This window comes from Parasteatoda tepidariorum, chromosome 3 (assembly GCF_043381705.1).
Source record: "Parasteatoda tepidariorum isolate YZ-2023 chromosome 3, CAS_Ptep_4.0, whole genome shotgun sequence".
In the NCBI taxonomy this organism is placed as follows: Eukaryota; Metazoa; Arthropoda; class Arachnida; order Araneae; family Theridiidae; genus Parasteatoda; species Parasteatoda tepidariorum.
The window spans coordinates 36,460,067-36,472,896 of NC_092206.1; the positions used below are offsets into that span (position 1 = coordinate 36,460,067).

At 33.9% G+C, this 12,830-nt stretch overlaps 1 protein-coding gene and 1 long non-coding RNA gene across 2 annotated transcripts in view; both read left to right on the forward strand.

Moving 5' to 3' along the window:
* The first annotated feature begins 535 nt into the window (after positions 1-535).
* LOC122274064 (uncharacterized) lies at positions 536-7,542 on the forward strand. The gene is made up of 3 exons (XR_006227867.2): positions 536-1,257; positions 5,542-5,635; positions 7,249-7,542. It is a non-coding gene; the product is annotated as an uncharacterized lncRNA (long non-coding RNA).
* Positions 7,543-12,221: 4,679 nt separating this feature from the next.
* Positions 12,222-12,830, forward strand: part of LOC107438201 (serine-rich adhesin for platelets-like) — a gene marked incomplete in the record, with an annotated part of 4,034 nt that continues 3,425 nt past the window's right edge. Inside the window, 1 exon segment of the mRNA XM_071178494.1 lies at positions 12,222-12,801. Coding sequence (XP_071034595.1) covers positions 12,346-12,801 — 456 coding nt within the window.

A 12,830-nucleotide genomic window follows, 5' to 3' on the forward strand; every position in this document is an offset into this window, starting at 1 on the left:
GCAATAGAGAAGAAAAAAAATGGAAAAGTAGTTTTTTTTTCTTCGGAAACTCTACCTGGGAAATTTCTGAGATATATAAAAATCCCGGAGAATTTTTGATTAAACAAAATTAATTTATTTATTTGGCAGCGTGAAGAACTGAATTTAAAATTACTCGAAAATTGTCAGAGAGAGAGATAGTCCAAATTCATTTTATGAAGCTAATTTTGATTCATGTTCAATTTATATGAAACTATTTAATACTCGTCTTTTCAAAAACGAAAACGGTTACACCTTACACATGATCTTTTTATTTTATTATTATTTTTTCCTTATTCATCGAAGCATTTCTGACCTTGCCCTCGACGTTACCAGAAAATCCGGTTCGATCACCACATTTCTCACACGTTTGTGAGGACCCTACCCCTAAGAGCCGAGAGCACTAACCAGACTTGAGAATTAAAATTTTTTCTTGCACTAAAAGTAGTACTAACATAACAAAAAAAAGAAGAAAATGAATAAAAGAACAAAAAATGTGCTTTAAAGACAAAAGAATCGAGTTGAGACATCAGACAGCTGCTGAAGCGTTTCGTGATCGTTTGCAAACAAAAAACTAAAGAATACGCGATGACGTCGCAGCAAGTAAACGCTTTGGTATAGGTAGTAGTGGGTCGAAAGGCGGGAAAGAAAGGCCACAAATAATAAAAGTAAAATAGAACTGGAAGTATGTCGTGTAATAGAACATTCCATCGAAGGCGAGTGACTCAGCTATGAATTCCGGTCTGACAACTTCTTTGTAAGGTGCGTCGGTGATAGTAATTGCAAAATAAGAAAAAGAATTAATGATTCTATTTTGTTGATGTCGAAAGAGAAGGGGGTACAGTAGAAGATGATCATGAGACGTGCTGGGCTTGAGTATCGACTGCAAATCGGTTACATAATTTTCTTTTAAAAATAAAACTGGTTATGCAAAATTTATTGAGAAGGTTAAACCGATGTATTGTGCTCGTATTATTCTAGTTTCATAAATAATGCTTTAATGATCATATTTATTGTAAAAAAAAAATTTTTTTTTTGAGAAGTTGTACTTGGGATCTTCAATCCTGCGATATCGCTTAATATAAATGAAGCATAATAAATTCAGTATCGTATGATTTACTTTGCTTTAAATGATGATGATACAGAGTTGTTTGTTTACCTTCTGACAATATCATTCTTTAAAAGTAAAACATATCGTAGAGTATCTATCGTATGAAGTAAAGCAAGGTAAGGAGTAAAGTAAGTAAAGCTTTATAATAATATAAAATATTAGAATAAGAATACACTATACATTTACCACACTTAATGTTACAGAAATGAAATAGACAGGAAAAAAAACTTAAAAGCCGCAAGAGAATGGGTCAGCTGTTCAACGATGATTATAAAATAAAATAAAATAAAATAAAACTCTCCTTAATGAGTCGCGATGGTTCAGGGGATAGAGCAATGAGCTCGCTCCCCTCTGCAGGGACCAAGATTCGAATCCTAACGCTGCCTGGTAGATTCGAAGTTGACTCCCGGCTCGAACCCACTACAGTGCTGACCTTGCACCTTGTGGTTTTCCTCTCTATTTAATGCAAATGCTGTTAATCTTCATCCATAAGTCCTCCACGATGGCTAGATTCATGGCCCAACACTTAATGCAGGAGTTCCCTTGTGTTTTGGATTGGATTCAAAATCAGAAGGCTATGGGGTTGAACCTTGATTGCCGTTAACTCAGAATTGGGTTGGCAACTACTGTGCAATACCGGTTATAAAAAAAAAAATTAATAAGTGTTATTGAGCTTGATTGTGAGTAATATAAGAATTTGGTTTTATGCACAAAATGTGTTGACCAACAGGAGAAATGAATAAATTATACACCTTGCATTCTTTATTCTCTAAAGTAAATATTGTAAGTCGATATTGTAGGATAATCGAACTATACAGCAAAATACACGATGGGCTAAATAAAATTGGTTTTGGTAAATAATTGTAACTTTGATGTGGGTGATACGGAAATGTCGGAATAGTCTTTGCTTATGTATGTAACTAATTGCCCTTAGCAGAAATGCACAAAGGTTCCTAGTCCCCAATCAAAGGGTTAAAAGAAGGGGGAAATTTATTTTAAAATGTTTGTTGTTAAGCCACAAAATTCATTAAATTAAAGAAATCGGGGCAATAAAGTGACAAAACCACTCTTTTTCAACAAGTGACATTTTAACCTTGAATTGTTGCGTACTAGTTTTAAGATAAGTACTTAACAAATTTGTGGAACATTCTATGCATATATTGGATCTATTTCTTCGATGCATCTTATTGAATTTTTGGAAATCGTGTTTTTTTCCTACTAAATACCTCTCAAGAAAAATTAGAAAATGTGACTCATTATTTCCTTGATCCAATCCAAAAATAATATATCATGATATATGATCAATATATTACTGTTACATAAAACAGATGAAATTTATGAGCAGAGGTGGAAAAAACTAACGTAAAATTTAAACAAGCTTCCGGAATTATCAATAGCGCATTCTATATGTATACATCTTACTTGATTTTTGGAAATCGTGTTTTTTACCCCACTAAAAACCTCTCTAGAATAATTAGAAAATGTGCACATTATTTACATTTCTCCAATCCGGAAATTATAGAACATGAAATGTGATCAATATTTTACTGTTATATAAAAAAGCATGAAATTTATGAGAAGAGGTGGGGAAAAAATGAACGTAAAATTTACTAGCGTGGAACTGAATTGTTTGAAAACGTGATCACCAATTCAGTAACAGTTACAACAATAAACAGGCAATGACAACCATTCGAGCTGAAAATCAGCTCGACCGAATCGGACGACTGAAGTAAAGTGTACGTCGGTTGAATCGAAAGCGACGTCACTATCTTTTTCAGGGTGAGATGATTTTTTTCTTTCTTTTCTTCTGCCATTGTTGATGCTTCGTGAGAGGTGAAAGTCAGGAAGAAGACCAAAAAAAAAAGGTAATAGGAAATCACAAATGAAAAAATTTACACTTCAGTGAATTCCGTAACGAAAAATTTCTGATGATAAAAGGTAATCCACTTGCCTCTGAATATATAGCAGAAAATGAACTGTTTAAAGGACAGGATGAGTAATTGTTTTCTTAAAAATAACATCTACCTTGCAATGATGCATAAATTGATTAAATAAGTTCTTGAAGTTTAACACAGAACATTTTTTCTTTAAAACTATAGTAATTTTCCCACAATTATTTACCTAATTTTATTGTCTCACAGTTATTTATTCGATTGTTGTCGTTGTTAATTTACGTCGCACTAGAGCTGCACAATGGGCAAATTATTTATTCGAAAGCCCCTGGAAACTGGCAGGAACAGAAAAGTGTGGCGACGGACTTATTTAAAGTCGATTTTAATCCCTTGTTTCGGACTTTTACCGGCTGTCGTTGGTAACTCCTAAGTTGTACTGCAAAAGCCGGGATAGCCTGGTTGGTAGGGCACTGAGCCCATGTCCAAGAGTTCGTGGGTTCGAGCCCCATCGGCCGAAAATTCCCCGTGTTGTAAATGGTGACAGATGCACGTTAAATCTGTCGAGTCGCAAATTCCTCTATGTTCCCTTAACAAATCAATACCTCTCGGGGTACTGATCCAGAAGGTTCCTTGTCTTCTGGATTGGTTCAAAACTACAAGGCTACGGAGTTGGACCTTTGTAGTCGTAAACTCAAAATTGGGTGGGCTGTTCAACGACGGATGTAAGAAGTTGTACTGCAAAGGCTTGGTTAAAATCCAAACTGTATTCGGATTTAAACTCAGTACACAGAACTTACGCACATGAACATGTGGGATGCTTCGTGAAAATGCTAAATATGACTAATGTTTGATGTTTCAATGTTATCTTTGTGAGACATCCTGAATATGCATCGTCCTCATCACTACCAGCGGATATTCTTTTGCATTTGTATGAAGCGTTTATATTATTAAATGAATTTATACTTAGTCCCATAAAACTATACTGCTAGAGAAGAAAAGACTATGGAGTAACGATGAAGATGAATCTAAACTAACGATGATTCACGACTAAAGAAAAGACTAAAGATGAATCATGTACAAGTTCTGACAGATTATTTAAGACGCGTTGCTTGTCTGAAAATGCAATTGGGGACTTGTTTTATTTAAAGATGCTGTTCTGTCATACTCTGTAACATTTACATGCATATACGATAACGTATAAGCAATAATTACTTCTGTAAAAATATTTTCAACTACTTCAATAAAAAATTCTGTAAAAATAACTACTACTAATAGCAATAATTACTTCTGTAGAAATATTTTTACATACCTCAATAAAAAATTCTGTAAAAATAACTACTACTGATAGCAATAATTACTTCTGTAAAAATATTTTTACATACTTCAATAAAAAATTCTGTAAAAATAACTACTACTAATAGCAATAATTACTTCTGTAAAAATATTCTTACATACTTCAATAAAAAATTCTGTAAAAATAACTACTACTAATAGCAATAATTATTTCTGTAAAAATATTTTTACAGAAGTAATTATTGCTTATGCGTTATCGTATATGCATGTAAATGTTATAGTTTATGACAGAACATCATTTTCAAATAAAACAAGTCCCCAAAATGCATTTTCAGACAAGTAACGCGTCTTAAGTAATCTGTCAGAACTTGTACTTGAATAATTTCCAAACTCACAGCCTACAGAACATATTTCAACCGATATTTAGTATATGCCCATCGGCTTATTAGCCAATTACTTATTCATCTCACGCCATGAGTTTTCTTTCTTGGGCTGATACAAAAAGTTGCCTAACAGACAAATTGGCTTCAGGCAGAAACATTCCTTTTCAACTTCGTTCCACGCACCCATTGCAAGAGTTTTTCTATACTTATTTTATTTATATATTTATTTATTTTTTCCCTTTTCAATTGTTGTTAATTTATTGTACCTCATGTCAAGGACGCTTGCAAATTTGCTCAAAGAATTATCTTTTGTCTCTACAGAATGGTATAGTGATCGAGATCACAGCACGAAATTTGTCTGTTTGAAGAAAACTACTTTTATTACATTTTTTGCTGATAATAGATGTCTTTAAAAGATATAGTTGTCCAGTAGACGAGCTCAGGAGGTAGAGCGTTCGCCTCCAATGAGGGGTAGTTCCATCAATAAGTCCTTCACGAAGGTAAAATTTCTCCCATTACTTGATCCAGGAGTTCCTTTGTCTTCTGGATTGGATTCAAAATTACAAGCCGACAGAGGTGAACATTGGTAATCGTTAACTCAGAATTGTGCCGGCTGTTCAACGCCGTCTATGAAACAAAATAATAGACGAGTTGAAAAGATTTTTTTATTCTATTGGAGAGTGTAACAGTAACCGATTTTGTAATCCCTTCATCGTCATTAATCGAGTTTCTTTGGAACTTTTTATTTAATTAATTGTTTCTCTTTTGGTAAATACTTTTTGAAAATGTAACTCGACTCAAAACACTGTTTTTTTATTTCTACATATGTGACATTTTTCTTCAGATTAAAGAATTGACAAGTTCAGTGGAAAATCTGAGAACATAAATTCATCGGGAAAACGCTTATGAAATGTTAAGGAAAATGTTAAGGAAATATAGTAAGTAAATCAATTTTAAACCATACGTTATCCAATAATAATTTACTCAAAACGCCCAGGGAAAGAACAAGATTAATTAGCTTAGAAAATATGATGACGAGGCGTAATAACCAGAAAAATTGACCATTTCTCATGCTACCACACACGTGTTATATGTCCAGAAATATATAAAACCATTTTCTAAGGTTAAATCCATAAGTTCAAGCTGCTATTTGTATGTCTTTCACAAGAAATCTGCCTCAAAGATGTAATTTGTATGAGATACTTACCATAACGTTGATAGACTGTTCACCCAAACAAGCGGTACTATCTTGCTATCACGAGAAGTACTCACTGATTATCATAATTCAATCTGACTATTATAGAATAGTTGAGTAGTAGTAATATATATATTGGAAAAGTCAGATCACCCGATATCTGCACATGTTAACTCGATGGGAATGCTACTAGAATTTCAGTGAAAAAGTTGGTTGATTCTAATGCCATTTGCCACATGGGCAAGCCTGCTTGGTGAAACCGAGCAAATTTAAGGCAGAGAGTGCGTTTCTTGTTTTTCAGTGGTGCTATCTATGGCCAAGAATTCGGCTTCTGCCACATCATGCGTCGCACCCGTTTATAGGGCGTACCCATTCATTCATCCACAGATCGTAATTTTGACCTGAATCAGAGAATGATCGATCTCCAATCCAGTACCCCCAGAGGTATTGATTTGTTATGGGAACATGGAGGACTTTCGCGACTCGACAGATTTAGCGTGTATCAGTCACTTTACTCTTCGGCCAGTGAAAAAGTAGCAGGCACTCCTATTCTGACAATTTATTAATTAGGAACAGCCGACCAGGTGGCCGAGTGGTTAGCGTGTCTGACTGCGGAGCCATTGGCCGCGGGTTCGAATCCTGCTCAGGGCATGGATATTTCTTTCTCTCTCTGTGTTCTAGGTCCTTTCTCCTTTGTGTGAATGTGACCCGCCCTATAAACGGGTTTCTGGTTGTGTGACGTGGGCGACGCTGCTCCACCGCCGTGGCTTCGCCACAGGTGCCCACTGGGTAACGAGAAGAGAGTAGCAGTTCTGGCGTTTCTGTGGCCAATAGAACAAACCCCAAGTGCCCGCCATTGAAAAAGTAATAATAATTAGGAACATTCGAAGAAATTGATTTGTGACAATTTAAGAAAATTAAACACTTAATTTAGATGTGAAACTTTTTCCGCCGCTGCACTTCAGCTTTCTTCGGCCCAGCATAGTCTCACATCAATGGGTAGGGGCAAAATCGAATAGTACCTATTTTTCCCCACGAGAGGAGAGGTTATCAAAACGTTACACAACAATTCTACTATTGGAAAAAATCCTTACGGTTTGTTAAGGTATGAATCTTTAAAAAAACTTATAATAAAGTGGACTAAAAAATTTTTCGTAACCGTAATGACTAAGGCCCGGATTTTGATGATATTTGCATTTTTGGGCATTTTTTGTCTTTTAGAGCATTTTTTTAGATTCATAGGGCATTTTTCATTAAATTTTTTGGCTTAGTTTGCATTTTAAAACATTTTTTAAATTTTTTGTTATCTTTTTCCAATTTTTATTATTTTTTTTATCATTTTTTATTATTACACAGGCTTCCAAACAGTGAAGAAAATCTCTAGGATATTAACAGGTGAAGCAGCATCTTTTCAAATTGAAGAAGAATTGTCAGTAAGTGAGACCGTCTTTTTCAAGTACTCACCAATAACATCAGTAGACGTTGAAAGAAGTTTCTCCAGGTATAAAAATTTACTTTCAGACATGAGACACTCGTTTACATTTCAAAATATCAACAAAAAAATTTTATAATCCAATGTAATTTTGATATTTAGTAATATTATTAGATGGAAGTTGTTGTATTCATTAAAGTTTCTATACAAAATGAAAATGTTTTGGAGTCAATATATTTTCCTTTTTTTTGTTATTTTAGGATATAAAACATATTTTTCAAACTTTAATGAACGTAGAACAAGTATTGCATTTCCTTATATTCTTTGAAATGACTCATAATAATTTTAAAGAGTAAAATATTGTTTTAGTTCAATATTTTTACTTTATTTAAGTCATGTCATAAGGCATTTTCAGCGCAATTTTCGCATTTTTAAGGGCATTTTTCGCACTTTTTAAGATCATTTTTCGTTTTTTAAGGGCATTTTTTGCACCTTTTAAGGGCATTTTTTGCACCTTTTAAGGGCATTTTTGCACTTTTTAAGGACATTAATTGGGATTTTTTAGGTCATCAAAATCCGGGCTCTAGTAATGACCAATAAATAAGGCTATCTTAAAAACAAATAAACGTAGTAAAACGTATTAGTTGACATAGTAAAATGAACTTATTTACCCAGACGCAGTGAATAACAGCACGCCAATAAGGTAAATCCTTCTTCTTGACTAGTAAAGTGTAATTCAGAGTTTGTCCGCTACGAATTTCGACACAAACGCGATTCCAATCCTTCTCTATTTTAAGTTCTTTTTTTTTCTTTTTTTAGCTTACTTTCCTTTTCAAAATTTTTTTATATTTTTTTAACTATCACATGTACAAAGCTATCATTTGATTACGATTACCTTACAATGTTTTCTCTACCACACACATACATATAAGACTTTTATTTCCGACTAACATTGAGAGAAAAGAAGTGACGAAGTGAGGCTGTGTCGATATCTCAAACCAAGAACAGAATAGTAAAAAATAAGATACCATTAGCAAATTTTTGCCAATAGTATTATACTAATAGTGTTATATATACAAAGCATAGGGACTCTGAAATACTTTAATCTGGAGCTCGTGAAAGCTTTGTCTGGTCTCTTACCAAATACAGGAACGAGAGTAGTTCTTTATTTACGTCACAATAGAGTTTCATTATAGGCTATTGGCAAATGGGTACCAAGAAACATACTTGAGGATGAGCTGAAGATATGCCATCACAATTTTCACCCTCTGCAGAGGATAAAGTTCTATCCCCCCTGCTTTGGTAGCATGGTAGCCCGACGACTTGCGAGCAATGTCGAGCACTTTACGGTAGAACAGTTTAACAAGGATCGATATCGTGTACCCTCCGTCCTTTCGCAGGCTGATATGAGAGTCCCCCACATATTAACCACTGCCAATGATGCTTGACTTCGATGATCTACAGGGAATCCTGTCTTACGATCAGCTAGCTCATTGTGAGATTACCAAATACAGAATTAACACAAATGAATGACCGGATTTTAAATATTAATTTTTTCAAAATTGCCTCACTTATTACAATAAGCGGAACACTAAATTAACGGAAAATATGCTATTTACAAATGTCCGATGCTCGATCCTTTTGTCACGTGGCGAACAACTAAACCCTAATCAAGTTTTCCATACATTTTGTTGTTTAGGAATGGCAATGATTCGTAATTTTATCCTTAATCACGTGGCAACGAAGATTATCGGACCTTACACCAGGTGATTTCATTTAATGAGCTACGTCAAACGCGTAGTTTTAGGAACCGCTGTTGCTGAAAATACTGCAAGAGCTTTAAAAGCGCGTTTGTGTAGCTTTGGGAGCCATTGGTGGTGTGAAGTTATAAAATGTGTGGGATTAATTTAGATTCTTGTTGTCTAACAAAAAGGCTAAACATTTAACAATTTTTAGCTGTCGCAAACTTGGTATATTTTTCTTTTATTTCCTCTATCATTTATTATAACGTGCGTAATAATTTCGAAAATATTAATGTTACGAATCTCTGCCTGACCAGAAGAGGGCGTTGTAATCACTTACAATAATTCTGTATAACTTATGTGGCAGGCAATGGATTGAACTGGATGGCTCATTGGCGAGCCCCATTTCGTATCATATTATTTATTTTGTTTATTAAATTTGTTTGTTATTAAATATGGTTTCTTTATTAATGCACCCATTCGCCACTGAATCATTCTGCAACAATTGTTAAACTTGTATAATCTGAACTTGTTAAACTTGTACAAGGCATATGAATTACATCAACTCATTTCATATAACATTTTTTTAAATACTTTGCAACCTTTTTTACAAATTCCAATTGAAGTTCATTTCGAAATTTTTATTTCAAATTTTTTTTAAATTTAGAATACCTAGTTCAAAATGCAGGAGTATTTTGTTGTAAATAATCAACCACATTTTTAACCTTTACTGTTTTGTTGCTGTGTTTAATCGACAATGCTCGAGAAAGTTTTTCTTCGTATTAAACTTTTTTTTCCTGGTTGCGTAATAAAAAATCGTGCAATAGAATGCCCTCTACGAACTAGTACGTGGATAAATAAAGCTAAGAACACCAATCAATGTTCAGCACTTTCCACAAGATATCATCGTGCAGCGCGATGTTTGCTTAATTTGCAGGTGCTTCACTTAGTTGTCATAAAACTGTTCGAAGGTTTCAAGCTATAACTGACTCATCAACATGTGATAGACCATAAAATCTTCACTCAAGGTAACATTACGCAGCTGTGATTGGGAAATACGTTACTCAAAACTAAAATCAAATTACTATTTTATGGTTGTACCATTCCTGTTCCGATAAATTATTTTTATATTTTGAAGAGTCTTTATAAAGCATCGACTCTAAAACGTTGCAAGATAGCAACTGTATAAAATAGAATGTATTTTATTTGATTTAAACACAGTAATAATAACATCAGGAGAGTATACAAGCGAGTTTACGGTACATTGGGTATCTTTGTTCATTGGATCTGTTAGAGATTACCTCCAATTATTTAAATCTGTTAATTCGTCTAGCATTTGTAAAAACCTATTAATTGACCTCAACCAAATAAACTCAAAAGTTGGAGCATTTAGTTGTAAACGTTATCACAACTACAAATCACTCAGCTCAGACACGTATTATGTAAAACAGAATAATGAGCTTTCACGTGGAAAAAGATTGGATTTTAAATTAAATTTTTTTTAAAGTTATTAACTCTATTAGATTTTCTCTATTTATTTTGTATTATATCCGTCGTTGAACAGCCGACTCAATTTTGGGTTTGCGACTACTTATGTTCAACTCCGGAGCCTTGTAATTTTCTGAACTGATCCATAAGACAAGGAAACTCCTGGATCAGTACTCCCAGAGGTATTGATTTGTTATGGGAACATGGAAGATTTTGCGACTTGGCAGATTTAACGTGCATCAGTCACCATTTACTACACTGGGAGTCTTCAGCCGGCGGGGATCAAACTCTTGGACATGGACTCAGTGCCCTACCAATCAGGCTATCCCGGCCTTATTTATTCTGCGTGAAGTGATAGAAAAAAATATAATTTTTTTCCTCGCAAAACAAAAAGATTTGGAAGATCTTGAAAGGGGCTTGCTAATGTTTAAACTCGCCACGAATTTGAGAGATTGTAATGAGACGAGAAAGTTAATTCAGTTGTGTTATTCTCGAACAAGAATAAACACGATCGTAACTTGAACAACTTTTATTGTTTTAAATAGTTGTGCCAACAATCGACACCAAAAAAGTTTAAACCAGCAGCCGTTTGTAAAATGTCGAAATTACAATTGATTATAAAAGATCGAATTAAATTTAATGGATGATAAGATTTGGTGCTCATTGCCTACTTACTGTTTTCTTTATTCCATTAGTTGCAAATCGTTCGTAAACTTCTCTCGACTGATGCAAAAATTGAAGAAATTGGAGATGTCTCCACTCTTCAAAATCAACAAAGATACCAAAACATTTGAAAAATTTATATACCCATCAATTTTTTTTCTTCATATTTTTGATATCAGTAAAGAATATACATAGCGGAAGAAGGCTATCTTCCATTGACATAATGTAAACCAGTCCTCCAAGGTTTGGTGAGATGTATAAAGGAAAACACAACATTTAGGGACACAGCAGTAGAAGTCTTGAAAACGGGTTTGCACTCTTCTTACCTCCCAACCACTATTGGGGTTGGGGGGGGGAGAGAGGAAAAGTTGTATATTTTAATTTATTTTTCGCTTATTCTAGATTTTTACACTATTGATAAACAGTATACTGTACTATTAATTAAGATATTTAATTGAGAATACGTTATATCATCCATGTTGATTAAATCTACTGACACATTTTGGCCTAAAAAGGAAGAATAAAATGGCGGGAGGCAGCGTACACGACCATACTTGTAGAGTTGACTTACAACCGGTTCACAGGTGACGTATGTACATCCCGACTGTCACCTTGTCTTTTGCTTCTTATGCGTATGCGCTGCATCTTAGTACATATCATGCTGTACTAAATCTGAGCTTGTTGCTCACCCAGTAAGTTGTTTTTCTGGGATAGCAATCCGAACCGAGCAGCTCAACGCGTCAGTTATGTATTCAAAAAGCTGGACTTCTTTCCCTTTCTATGTTCTTTTGCAATCAGTCTAATTATTTTTTTGAAACTGATAATGAGTCAATGAAAGTAGGTCTTGGTCATCATTAAATTTTAAAAAGATTTGTAACCTATTCATGAATATCTTTATCTATGGATATCATCATAATGAAATTCGCATCAGCATGATAAACAAAAATTTTATTCAAAAATATAGTCAAAATAAATAAATAAAAAGTTATTTGATAATGGCCTCCACCAGTTAAAGATATCATTTTTTATTCGATGAAAATTTATTTTACTCATATGACACAAACTAAAAATCAAATTAATTTTATCATATTTTTATCATAGTGTATACAAGGTAAATAATATTTATACATGGATCAAAGAAATCCGTCACCTCCACCAAGTAAAAAACAAAAATGTGAACCTACACAAGTAAATACATTTAAGAAACTGCTCAACCGAAAACGAAGTAAATCGGTAATGTATGTAAAAAAATATGCATGGGAACAGGAGAATGTGGTTAATAAATCATCGGGAATTAAAGTGATTTGTTTTGAAGATATTGGCATTTATTCACCTACGGCAGACAGTTCTGAAGAACTTATCCAACCATTATCGGCTAAAGATTATAGTTCGGAATCTTCTGTTACTTCAGTATCTAAAGTTGGAACATCCAAGAATTCATCTGTTTCATTTAAAGACAGCTCCGAGGATTTTAATTTGTATTCTAATTCAGAATCTTCTGTTACTTCTGCATCTAAAGTTGGAACATCCAAGAATTCATCTGTTTCATTTAAAGACAGCTCCGAGGATTTTAATTTGTATTCTAATTCCGAATCTTCTGTTACTTCTGCATC